Genomic DNA, 12,682 nt, shown 5'->3' on the forward strand with positions numbered 1-12,682 from the left:
ACATCCCTCTACACGTCAGGAATTAGAGCTCCCTGGCAGGGCAGCAAAGCAAGCCAAGCCAACTGGTTTGGAGGCAAATTACCCAGGCATCTTGGAAGCAAGCAAGTGGGTGGGGGGTGGGTTTGTAGCATTGGTAGAAACCCCTCTCTTGCTGACCTTGGGTTACACACAGTTTGCAGGAGCTGTTCCAACCGAAGTAATTAACCAGGCTGCTTTTTTTCCCCCAATGAGCTTTAAATACTGAGCTATTTAGGAACTTTGATGAGCCTTTTGTTCTGCCATTTAAAAAGTGCTTTGCTTTTCTACGGATTTACTTTTCAAAGGACTCACTCTGGGGAGTGTGTTCAAATACACGAGGCTGGGAGGGGGGAAAAAAGACACTCACCCTCCCAAAAAAAAAGGATGGAGGGGGAGGATGGGGGAGAATCAAACAGCAAGAGAAAGGAGCTATCAGGGTGCAGTACTTTGAATACCAGTTAGAAGAAGGGAAGCAGGAGATGTTACAGCACAAAAAGGGGTAGCAGGTCTGGAATGACTTTCATTGAGCAGGCAGGAAGGACTAAATGGGTTGTGCTATTTTTGTAATGGCCCAAGATACCTTTGAAAGCCAGGAAAAGGCTTTGGGTTTGAAGCAAGTGCGTTCAGAGGATATATCCAACCTGGAATTTACAACAAAGATGGGGCTTTGCAAGGCGATTTTAAGCAGTGTGGCATCAAAGCACAGCACAGAGCTGTGGCTTTTCTCCTCTCGGAGTGCTGCGAGGCACCAGGAAGCAGAAGAGCCTTGGATTTGAGGGCTGCTTTGGCTTCTTCTCCAGGTCCTGCTCCTTTCCCATCCCGTCTCTTGCCTTTTGATGCGCGGGGTGGTGTGACATCAGTCTGGCTTTGAAACGTTTCCCTTCTTAGACGCAGAACAGAGTTAAAAAGAACGCAGCTTTTCTCGTTTAGCTGCATCTGATGAGGGGATGATTCATCCCGCTGGGAGCGGGCATCGTCCGCCCGAGCCGCCGGGATGGGGGCAGGATCTCCCCGGCAGGCTCCAGCGGGAGGGGCTGGGAGCGGTGTGCAAGCCGCCAGGCTGCTGCTGTGGTGCTTTTGCTCTCTGTGTGTAGCTGCTGGGACACGGTAAATTAAAGTGTGACAAACGTTTGACATTTTCCACTTCTTTCTATTCCAGGATTTTCTGCAATTAGATCGCAGCTGAATTTTGCTCCTCACCCAGAGCTGCTCACAAGCTCCCCCTCTGCTGTCTCCTGAACGGATTTACTCTGTTCGCTCCGTCTCTCTCCGCGCCGTTTGCTCTGTTCCATCCACACGCAGGGATGTAATCCCATCCTCATCCCATTGCTAAGGGCCCTGTCTCTGTGTCTGACACCAGTAACGCCTTCGTCTCGCACGCAGCAGCTGCCAGGCAGCGCTGCCAGGCAGAGCCCTCGCTGTGCCCTCTGCCCTCTGCTAGAGGCATGGTTGGGCCACTTCACAAGGGGCAGGGTGACCAGATGAGGGTGAAAGTGGAGACAGAGCAGAGGGCAGGATGCTGTCTTCTGTGCGAGCTGATTTAAACAGAGCAAGCCAGGACAGAGAGCCTGAAACCGAACAGATCTCTTGGAGGGGAGACCTCATTGCTGGCTACAGCTGCCTGAAGGGACGTTGTGGAGAGGCTGCTGCTGGGCTCTGCTCACAGGGAATCAGAGACAGAACAAAGGGGAATGGCCTCAAGCTGAGGCTGGGGAGGTTTAGATTGGACATTAGGAAAAAGCTTTTTACACAGAGAGTGGTCAGGGACTGGAAGGAGCTGCCCAGGGAGGTGCTGGAGTCACTCAGCCTGGATGTGTTTAAGGCTGGATTAGATGTGGTGCTTGGGGCTATGGTTTAAGGTGAATATTGCAGAGTAGGCTTCTAGGTTGGGCTTGGTGATCCTAAGGGGCTTTGGCAACCTGCATGGTGCTGTGATTGTGTGATTCTGTGAGTGGTTTGCAGCCCTCCCAGAAAAGGCCCCAAGCATCCACTCCTGCCCTCCCTCCCTGGGCTTTGCTCTGTCTCCAGAAAGGAGCCCTCAAAAGTAGGAAAAGCTGAAGGCAGAGCTGCAGGGAGATACTGCAGCTCCCAGCAGGTATGGCTTGGTGACAACTCCCCTCATTTACCCCAAGGCCTTTGAAACTTCTGTGGTGGAGGAGGTGGTGGAGTCAACCCTGGATGTGTTTCAGAGTGGTTTGGCTGTGGTGCAGAGGGTTATGGTTTAAGGTGAATCCTGTAGAGCAGGGTTCTAGGTTGGGCTTGGTGATCCTGAAGAGCTTTTCCATCCTGGCTGTTTCTGTGATTCTGTGATTACCAGAAGTAAGACTTTACAGAGTCCATGGGTGGCTGCTGAGCTTGGTGCATCCCAGAGCTGAGGAAGATGAAGGCAGTGCTCCTTCTCAGGGCTCCAAGAGTGGGTGGGTGCTGCTCCCTGCACCCAGCAGCAGCACACCTGTGAAGATGCCACTGCTCCAGCACCAACTGTGCTTCCAGTTGGCAGCCTGGGGAGCTGCATCTTCCAACACCTGCCAGAGCTTTGGTGGCAGCAGATCTTGCTCTGCAGTAGCACCTTTGTGCCAGCAGCCAGCTGCAGCTCCTGGGGTGGGCCTGAGCCCGGCCCTGAGCTGGGGGTGAGCTGCTGGGACAGAGCTTTGACCCACAGAAGGTGGAGAAGAGGAATAGAGGCATGTGCCAAAAAGAAAGGGGGGTAATAGGAGTGAAAAGTGATACTCTGACCCAGAAGGAATCAATTAGCCTTCTTGGCATCAAAACTCTGGACCTCTTCCTGAGATACACCAGACAAGACTCAGCCCTGGCACACATCCCCCTCTGTGCTGTGCAGGGAACCAGCTCGCTGTGTGCCTGCATGGAGGTGAAGTTCAAAGTGTGGAATAACCAAAGCCAAGACTGGTGAGGTTCTGCTCTGATGGATCCCTTGCTGGCCTTGGCCCCAGCCCCAGCTGCCTGCCATGCACCCAGCTCCCTGGGGAGCAGCATGCTTGGGTGCTGCAGTGCCCCGTGGCACATCTCCATCTGGAGCAGTGGGCTCTAGGCAGGTGCCAGGAGGCACTGGATGAGAGGATCTCCCCCACCCAGTCCCAGTCCCACTCCCCAACCCTTTCCATGGTTGCTGGTGCTGAGGAGCATTTCAGATGTTTTATCCTTTTCCTGTGGGGAAGAAAATGGACTTCAAATGTAAAAAGCCCCAGGAAAGAAGAGGCTGTGCTGGAGAAGCTGGGCCCGGGGGTGTGTGCAGGGGGTGCTGCTGTACCTTGCTGCATCAGTGCTCCCATCCCAAACCAGAAGCTGTTCAGCAGAGTGAAGTTGTTCTCCACAATGTCCGAGCCTGGGTTGCAGGGGTGGGCATCGTACCACTCGTAGGGGCTGAACCTGTGGTGGCACAGGGAAAGTGAGAGCTGTTAGTGGGGGTGGGGACTGACCAAACCCTAAAGGAACAGCAGAGAAAGGAACATTAATGCATCTCCTGGCACTGTGCAGGGGCTGCTGACCCCTTTTGGCTGTGAGGCTTAGCTGGGGGGAATGACCAATTCAGCCAAGGCTTTCCAGAGTGATCAGAGTGGCTGAGCCCCAGGCCCTGCACCATGGAACAAGGAAAGGTGGGAAGCCAGGTCCTTCTGAGGGATCTCAGACTGCTTTCTCAAAGCCTTTGGTCACTTTGGATCATCTCTGCAATGCAGCAGCTGGAGCAGATGATGGGATGGGATCTGGTGCAGGCAGACAACCTCTAAACGTAACAGCTCCAAACCATGATGCTTTAGACTGACAGAGGAGAGGTTCCACAGGGATTCTGCAGCAGTAGCTGGGACAAGTCAGGGTATGTCAAGGGGTCCTCCTGACAGTGCACATGGGAATCAGGGTGGGATTTAGCCCAGAAGTTCCCACCTTGCTGGCAGGCAGGAATCCTACCTGCCCAGGACACCAGCACAGATGTGGAGCTGATGTAGGACTGCTGCCACGGTTGGCCCCACTGCAGTGGGTGGGAGGACACTCACTCCCCGTGGGGTAGAATCCATGGGCAGCCCTGGAGATCTTGGGGGAAGCCAGGGAATGCTCAGAGATCATCTCTGCAAACCCTGCCTGGGACTGACAGGCAAATGCTGCAGTGAAAGTAGCTCTTTCAGCCAGGCTCTGAGGAGGATGCTCAACAGGAGAGACATTAATATTTTCAGAGCTGTTTATTTACGTTTTCTAAGAGTCCCAAATTTTGCAGAGATTAAATTAAAACATAATTGGTCTAATTGCTTTTGAACCAGGCATTAATTACCATCTCCACTTCTTCCTGAAATCCCTGTAGCTTCACAGCAGCCCTTTCTGCAAACCCAGCCCACAGCCTGCCTTAGGAGACACTTCTCTGAGGTTCTCTGGCAGATGCTGCTACCCAAGGAGATGTCTTGGGGCCCTCAGCCACCCCTTGGATGGATTTGGAGAGAAGATCCTTAGCTCTGTCCCTGCTGGCACAAAGCTCCTCCAGCCTCTGCTCTGCACAGTGGGGCTGTGGGACTCTCTTCAGAGCCTGACACCTGGGGACGTTCCAGCAGCAGGGAGCTGTGGTCCCTGGGCCATGAACTGGGCAGGGCAAAGTCTGGGGGAAGCTCCCATCGTGGGGATGGACTTGGTGCAGTCCTGGGTATATCTGTCCCAGCTTTTGCTGCTATTTTCCAGCTGCAAGATGCAGTTTAACTTCTCCTCCTTGCCCTCTCTCTTGCCTTTCTGCAATGGGGACCCTCAGGCTCACCCTGACAGTCCTGCTGGTCCAGCCAGGTGATGGTTGGGTCCTTCTTCCTGCCTCCTCCCTCTGCTTTGTTCAAATGGCAGGCAAGAAATGGGCTGCATTCAGAGCTGGCTTTGTGTGCTGCCTGTTCTGGAGACCCTGTGAACCCACAGCAGAGCTGTGTGAAGGATGCTGCCTAAGCCCCTTCTGTCAAATGAAGCCAAAGTTCAGGAATTAGATTAAAACTTCTCTCTTTTTTTTTTGGGGGTGGGGGGGTGGGGGTGAGGCTGCCAATGAAAGAATATGAACCAGAAAGGGAATTGGTGAGATCAAATGAGCCTGACAAGATGACAGGCTGAAGAACTTCAAGGCCTGTGAGTGGGAACCTACTGATGCTGCTCAAATGACAGAGAAATATTCAGAGAGCTGCAAAGCAGGGACAGAGCTTCCAGTGCTTGAAGAGCCAGAGAGGCCATTAGCAGAAGCTGAGGGTAATGAAGGAAGGAGCAAGCCAAACTGGTTGACCCCATGCAGTTGGAGCCATAATAAATGGGGGCTGCTGAAGATCCTCCATGGGCTGGTTCCCTTTAACAGCACCTGGGGATTAGCTGGTCACAAATGCTGCCTATTTTCTTGTCTCCTCTTCTTGACAGGGGAGCAGTTCAGAGCAGGTTTAAAAGAGAAAACACAAACCACTTTTTGAGGCTAAATTGCACCTCCAGAGAAATGGCTCCTGGGTGCCCCCAGTCCTCATTGCAATTAGGAGAAGCATTAAACCTGCCCAAAGGTGATTAGCTGTAGTTTGAGGGCCGTGTGAGGCTGAGGTGGCAGCTCAGGTCAGCCAGCTGCACATCCCCCTCACAACCTGGAGCTGGTCACCAGATAAATCAGCCCCAGGAAGCCTTCTCAATTGCCACTGCTTATGGCTCTGTGGGGGCTGGGGTGGGTAGAGGCAGAGCTCCATCATTAACTACAGGGACTGATTAAAAGGGGAGATGGATCAAATCCATCCATCCCCTGCCTCTAAATACTCCCTAAGTTGGTTTTAAGTGGCATTGACCTATGATTATAGCATCAGCAGAGGACTCTGATGCCCAGTTCAGGAGACTCATGTTTCTGAGTTAAGGCTTTGCTGTCTGGGCTGTGGTTTTCTCCTGAGAATTGAATTTCAGAGGCTTCAGTGGGGTCAGGGCAGATGTTGTTTCCCTGACTTCTGAATGCAGTAAATATTTTCCTAGGGAATCTCTTTTCATTTCCATCTTTATGTGTAAAGAGCTCGTTTCTGCACAGCCCTTAATGAACACTAAGCACTTGGTGTCCTGTGAATGGGGGAAGACAGAAGAAATGTCAGCACCAAAACACATGCAAAAGAAAATGGACTTGCAATATGCAGCCCAGAGAGCCAAGCAGAGCCTGGGCTGCAGCAGCAGAAGTGTGGCCAGCAGGGACAGGGAGGGGATTCTCCTCCTCTGCTGTGCTCTGCTGAGACCCCACCTGGACTACTGCAACCAGCTCTGGAGCCACTATTACAAGAGGGCTGTGGAGATGCTGGAGAGTGTCCAGAGCAGGGCCAGGAGGATGCTCAGAGGCTGCAGCAGCTCTGCTGTGAGCACAGACTGAAAGAGTTGAGGCTGTGCAGGCTGGAGCAGAGGAGGCTCCCAGGTGACCTTCTTGTGGCCTTCCAGGATCTGAAGGGGGCTACACAAAAGCTGGGGAGGGACTTTTGAGGCTGTCAGAGAGTGCCAGGACTGGGGGGAATGGAGCAAAGCTGGAGGTGAGGAGGAAGTTGTTGAGCAGGAGAGTGGTGAGAGGCTGGAATGGGTTGCCCAGGGAGGTGGTTGAGGCCCCATGGCTGGAGGTGTTTGAGGCCAGGCTGGCTGAGGCTGTGTGCAGCCTGCTCTAGGGTAGGGTGTCCCTGGCCATGGCAGGGGGGTTGGAACTGGCTGCTCCTTGTGGTCCCTTCCAACCCTGACTGATTCTACGATTCTGTATTTTATAGGTCCAGCTTCAGCCAAAAAGTGAGGGAAAACTCTTTGCATTACATCATAACTGGTATGGTGTAGAGAGATTCTGAAACTCATTTCAGGACAAAAGCAGAGGCAAAGCCACAGATCTTCAGGTTTTACTCCCTCTGTGGGTGTCTTCGAGCCTTCTGTGTCCTCCAAGAGTGAAGTGCAGCCTCTCCAGCTCTGCACCTCTGCAGAGGAAGGCTCAGAAGATGTAGTTGCTTTAGCATCCCAGCTGGTCTGGGACAGCAGCACTGTCTGCCAAGCCCAGTTCCCTTTGACAACTGCTGCTCTGTGTAATCAGGATATTACACAGTGAACTCAGGAAATCGTCTCTAAATGCCTCTGTGGACCTGAGGGATGTTGGAAATTACATATTTGTTGTAACATGAGGGTTAATGGATTCTGGTTGCTGCAGTTTCCTATTTAATCTTGCCTTTGACTGCCTGATTGATGTCAGTGCTTTAGAGAGAAGCTGCTTGCTGAAGGATGCTCTGAGCAGAGCCCAGCACAGCCGCCCCTGGGGTCTGTGCAGAGCCCCAGCCCGAGCTGTGGGGTTCAGCTTTCTGCTGGCAGAGCTTGAGCTGGGAGAAATGAGGAAGAAGCCTCTGAATTCAGGTTGTGCCTGGGAACCTTCCATGGCCGTGGTGACTCTGCAGAGGGTGGAAACATCCAGCAAGGGCTGTGCCAGGGAGGGGACTACCCAGAGGAGGGAGGGAGGGGAGAGCTTTGGTTTGGTTTGCAAAGGTGGAATCACGTATTGAGAGCAGCCCTGGACTCTGTGTGTGCCTCATCAAAGACTCTCTGAAATTAATAACACATGCAAATGTATGCAAATTCCTCTGCTTTTAAATATAGAGGTTTTAAACATGCTAATTAGATGCATATTAATGTTGTAAACAGACACATTGTCTGAGCTGTAGCAATGGGTTCTCTGTTCTTTTGCTACAGGGGAGGGTTTGAGGGAGCTTTGCTGGTGGAGGATTCTAAGATAGGAGCTGGAAATGGTCTAGGACATGGCAGTTTTGTGTCCAGCATCCAGCAGGGAGGCTGGGCAGCTTCCTGGAGAAGGTGGGGGAGAAGGCTCCCAACAGGAGCATGAAAGCTACCCAAGGAGGTGCTGATGAAAGCAAAAGGCAGCAGAGCTTCTAAAACCATAAAAGAAAGCACATCTTAAAATCCTTTTGTACTGGAAATGAGTAGATCTGTGGAGCTGCTGCCCTGCTAGAGCAGAAGGGGCTGGCAGCTCTGTGTCACACAGCAAACACACCAGCACGTTCAGCTGGGGAAGGAACAAAGATAAAACACAGGCTCTAGCTGCTGGAGGAGGAAACAGATTTCCCCTGAGGATAGGTTCTCTTTGATTTTCACCATGGGCTTTGCATCACCTCTGCCACCGCTCTGAGATCCTGGGCTGAAAGGGAACAGGGCACAGGAGCTTGGCAGCTGTGAGCAGCTCCATGCCAAGAGACCAGAAGGGATGTCCTCAATGGCCTGGGTTCGATGCCACAGCTCCCACTGGCTGCTTGGATCCCTGCAACCAGGCAGCGAACGGAGCCGAGCGTGGGAGGGCATTCTGTGGCGTGGCAGCGGATGCAGGATGGTGGCAGGGGTGGGGTGGCAGAGGCATTCCCTTACCTGGCTATGACAAACAGCACGCAGCTGACCCCCAGGTAGGCCAGGAGGATGTACATCCAGATGTCAGGAGACAGGGGGTTGAGGAAGGAGAACACGCTGGGGTTGGTCCCGTTGGGCTTCCGATAGAGGATGCTGACCCCCAGGGTCATGAAGGGCTTGGAGAAGTCGATGGCTTTCTCCCGCACGTGGGTGATGGTGAGAGGAGCCACGGCCAGGTCAGCTTTCTGTGGGCAGCACCGAGGGAGGCAGACACAAAGGGAGGAGAGAGCAACGAGTTAGAACCGAGCTGCTTCCACTCCACAGCGGCCACACTGCAGCAGTGGCCTCAAACACAGCCCACAGCCTGTGCAAGAGGGGTCTGATCTCTGAGGAAGGCAGCTTTGGAGGCCCTGAGTGAAGAGGAATTCTCTAACAAGGGTGAAAATGTTCTTTTTTTCTGACATGCTGCTTCAGCTGAACCCTGGCTGTGCCCTTTCCCTCTCACTGTCCAAATGGAAATAGAATTTCAGCTGCCTTGGTACAGAAAATGTCCACTTCAATCACTGGCAGCTGTCAAAGCTGAGGGGAAATGGGAACATTTCTTTCCCAGTGAGCCCTTTGGTGCCAGCTGCAGCTCTGGTGATGTTGCTGGAGCTGAAGGACAGGAGGTTTGGGAGTGGACAAGGATGTTAGGAGTGAACAGGGGCTTTAGTAGTGAACAGGGGCTTTAGTAGTGGAAAAGGGCTTTAGGAGTGGATGGGAGGTCTGGGAGGGGCTGGGAGTGGGCAGGCAGTGCTGGCTGCCTGGCTTGAGGTGGTGAAGTTCTGCCTCTGAAGAGCAGAGCCTGTGTCCTTGGGGCTGTTCCATCAGAGGGTGCCCAGCAGGTTGGCAGCTTGGCTGCTGTCGCCACCTCACAGCAGGCTTTAGAGCTGTGGCTCATCAAGCTCCAAAGTCACAAGGCAGAACTGGCAAAAGAAATGCAGCTTTGAGCTCCTCCATCACCTCTGTGTGGGTGTCCTGGAAAAGCTGCAGCAGATAGCGAAGGCTTTGGCTGTGGATGTTTCTGGAGGAGGAGAGAAATGAGCAGCTCTGTGGTCAGCACTGGCAGCCACTGCCTGCCAGAGGGATCCCAAGCCAAATCTGTCAAGATGATAGAGCAAGCTCCAGCCCAGCCACAAAAAAAAAACAGAGAGGAATCTGCAAGGATGCCCAAGAATCAAAACTCTTTCAGTGGAGGAATAAAACATTAGTGTCATTTCAGCAGCTCCCATGGTTTGACCACAGCCCTGTGCCCCTTGGCAGCCAGTGCCAAGCACAGGCAGCTCAGAGCAGGGACTGGGAGCCCAGTCAGGTGTTCTCAGCTGCTGGAGACACCACAGGGCTGTGTTTCAATACCCTTTTTATCAATGCAGATTCTTCTGAAGGTGGCCCTTAATTAAAGCTCTGCTGACTGAAAGGATCTAAATCAAACCCCACCAAGGGTGAAGCTTTCATTTGTCCTGCTTTGACATTACAAACTGGGAAGTCAATTAGCAGGCCCTGGCTGCTTCTCTCTGCTGCAAAGCAGGGGGATGGATTTCTTAACGGTGAGGACTTACTGCAGTTGCCCCTGGCCAGCAAATCCCTTTGAGCACACACCTCAGTTTCACTGCAGCTTGCACACCTTCCAAGCCTCCTGGGTGTGTGTTCTTAAGTGTTCTGCTGAACTGAGGCCAAAAAGATGGATTTTGTCAGGGCAGCTACACACCAAACACAGACACTTCTCTAGCACACCTCAGAGGGTTTGGATCTCCTCACTCAACCAGCCCTGGAGGGTTTTCACTTGGCTGGAACTGCTGGGAGCTGAGTGGGCATTTGGTGTCTGGAGGAGCCTGTGCTCTGCAGAGGTGCTTGGCTTTAGCCAGGAAATGCTAAGGCTTATCTTCAGGCTCTCTCTTATCAAGGGAATGTGGCCCCTGGGGTCAGAGAGGCTCCTGCACAGCCCCAGTCACTGTGGCAATCCTGCAGCATCCGACCTCTGCCACTCACAGCAGAGCCTGCAACAGCAGAAGTCCCAAGATAAATATTGATTCAGGAAGGGAAGCTGCCTCTGTGCTTGTTTTGTCAATCTGAGCTGGGTATTTACACAAACTAATGATGTGTGTTGCCTAAGAGATGGGTAAATAAAGCACATTTCACTGATTCTCTTGTTATTCAGGTGTCTGGCTGGCAGCCTCCACGCTTGGGCCCTTTGCCACCACCACAGCCAGAGATTTTCTGCTCTCCTGCTTCCAGCCCCAGGTCCCATCTCTGCCCCACCCAAGTCCCATCAGCACCCTTGGGCACAGCTACCCCACAGCGCTGGGTACAACGAGGCACAGCTGCTCCCTCTTGCAGCCCTGGCTCGGGGGCAGAAGGGCTGCTGCCTTGGCAGGGTCTCAGTGCACTGCCCTGTGCCTGCTGCCTCCCCTCCTGCTGGCCAGGGACCAGCAAAGGCTCAGAGCGAGAAGTGACCCTTGAGGAGAGCAAGGTCCCACCTCAGCCTGTCACCATGGGCCCCCTGCTCAGGGATCAGCTTTAAGTGGCTGGACCAAGCCCTTCATAGCTGCTCTTCCTATTGCAGGCCTAATTTAGAGACCATTCCTGTTAATTGATGTAATATCCCTGGCAAATTAAGGACAGATGTTGGCAGGGCAAACCTAGCTGTGAGCTGAAGAGAAGGAACAAGGACCATGAAGTCCTCTTGAGCCTCTTGTAATCTCTTCTGTAAGTTCTGCAGAGAGGGAAGTGCCATTGACTGGATGAGGCACTTAGTGCCATGGTCTAGATGATTGGCCAGGGCTGGGTGCTAGGTTGGACTGGCTCAGCTTGGAGCTCTCTTCCAACCTGCTTGATTCTATGACTCTATGATTATTGTAGAGAGAGGATGTCTAAGGCTGTTCCCCATTTATTATGGCACAGGAGCATCTCTGTGTCACCTGAGCACCCCAAACCTCCTCACATGCCAGTGTGAGTGGGTTCAGCTTTCCCTGCTCGTTCCACTGAGGCTGCTGTGCAGCAGGCAGAGTGACAAAAAAGCTGCCATGGTGAGGAAAGAGTCAGGTTCTCCAGGGAATGGACTGAATTCCATCAACCCAGGATTTTCTTGTGATGAAGGACGAGCAGCAGATGAAAGGCAGCAGGGCAGGCTTTTTGCAGCTGACTGCATGAGGCTGTCCTCCCCAGATCTGCTACTTGGGACCTGGAAGACAGGGTCACGCTGAGAGCTGCTCTGACTGCTGTTGCTTTTCTTGTTTATGCTGAAGGCCAGACTGGAAACAAAGCGAATTTACAAAGGATCATAGCCCAAGGCATCACTGCCCATGGGCAGGCATGTCTGGATCAGAGAGACAGGGGAGGCAGGATGCTGCCTGACCCCAAACGAGCCGTGAGAAGTCACCCTGTAAACAGCCCAACATCAGTGCTGTGATGTACACCTCAGCTTGGTAGGCACCATCACCCCTGGAGCACCCAAATTACCTTCCTGGCCTGCCCTGGCCAACACCCACACCCAGCTTCTTGTTCTGTATTTTCCCTCCTGGTTTCACTTATCTTCTTGTCACCAATTTCAGCCTCAGATCAGGCTGTTCCTGGTGCAAAACATCAGCTGCTCCCCCTGCTCTCAGCCTTTCCCAGTGACAGAAATCACCATTTTAACCTCTTCCACCTCTGGAGCAGCCTCTCCTGAGCACAGGACAAGCCTGTACCAGAGCTGCTGCATCACAGAGCAGTCACAGCCTGGGGGCTGAGTCTCACACCAGTTACCCTTCAGCAACACACAGACATTGTGCACAGAGTTAATCCTAGAATCCTAGAATCAGTCAGGGTTGGAAGGGACCACAAGGATCAGCCAGTTCTAACCCCCCTGCCATGGGCAGGGACAACCTACCCTAGATCAGGCTGTCCACAGCCTCATCCAGCCTGGCCTTAATCACCTCCAGGGATGGGGCCTCAACCACCAACCCATTCCAGCCTCTCACCACTCTCATGCTCAACAACTTGCTGGGTGTTTGGACCTCACAAAACCCTCTCTGCTTTCTGTTCCTACCTGAGTGATCTCAACTCTTTCTGAGAAAGAAACAATGGGTCTGGAGGAAAGCCAGCTCAGACATCAAACCCACGGCATGGCCAACCCTGCTTTTATCACCATGACTTTGTCTGAGTGCTGCCTCCAACACTCTCCCTACTGGGTGTGAAATGAGTTTGAACTTGCCCATTGCCAAGTGCCAGTGGCTTTGTTCCTTTCCCCACATGATCTGAAGATGCTTTGCTGCCGAGGAAGGGCCCCATC

General features: G+C 53.0%; 1 protein-coding gene across 2 annotated transcripts in view; it reads right to left on the reverse strand.

Annotated features, from left to right (window-relative positions):
• Positions 1-12,682, reverse strand: part of GRIK3 (glutamate ionotropic receptor kainate type subunit 3) — a 149,377-nt gene that overhangs the window by 19,722 nt on the left and 116,973 nt on the right. The window contains exons 11-13 of one of the 2 annotated variants that reach the window (XM_064172780.1): positions 8,395-8,618; positions 3,290-3,408; positions 459-659 (exon numbers count right to left, since the gene is read on the reverse strand). In XM_064172780.1, coding sequence (XP_064028850.1) covers positions 574-659; positions 3,290-3,408; positions 8,395-8,618 — 429 coding nt within the window. In that variant the 3' untranslated portion in view covers positions 459-573. Of the gene's footprint in view, positions 1-458; positions 660-3,289; positions 3,409-8,394; positions 8,619-12,682 lie in introns of those variants that run through there. The other variant, XM_064172779.1, reaches the window with a different exon arrangement.

This window comes from Pogoniulus pusillus, chromosome 37, assembly GCF_015220805.1.
Source record: "Pogoniulus pusillus isolate bPogPus1 chromosome 37, bPogPus1.pri, whole genome shotgun sequence".
In the NCBI taxonomy this organism is placed as follows: Eukaryota; Metazoa; Chordata; class Aves; order Piciformes; family Lybiidae; genus Pogoniulus; species Pogoniulus pusillus.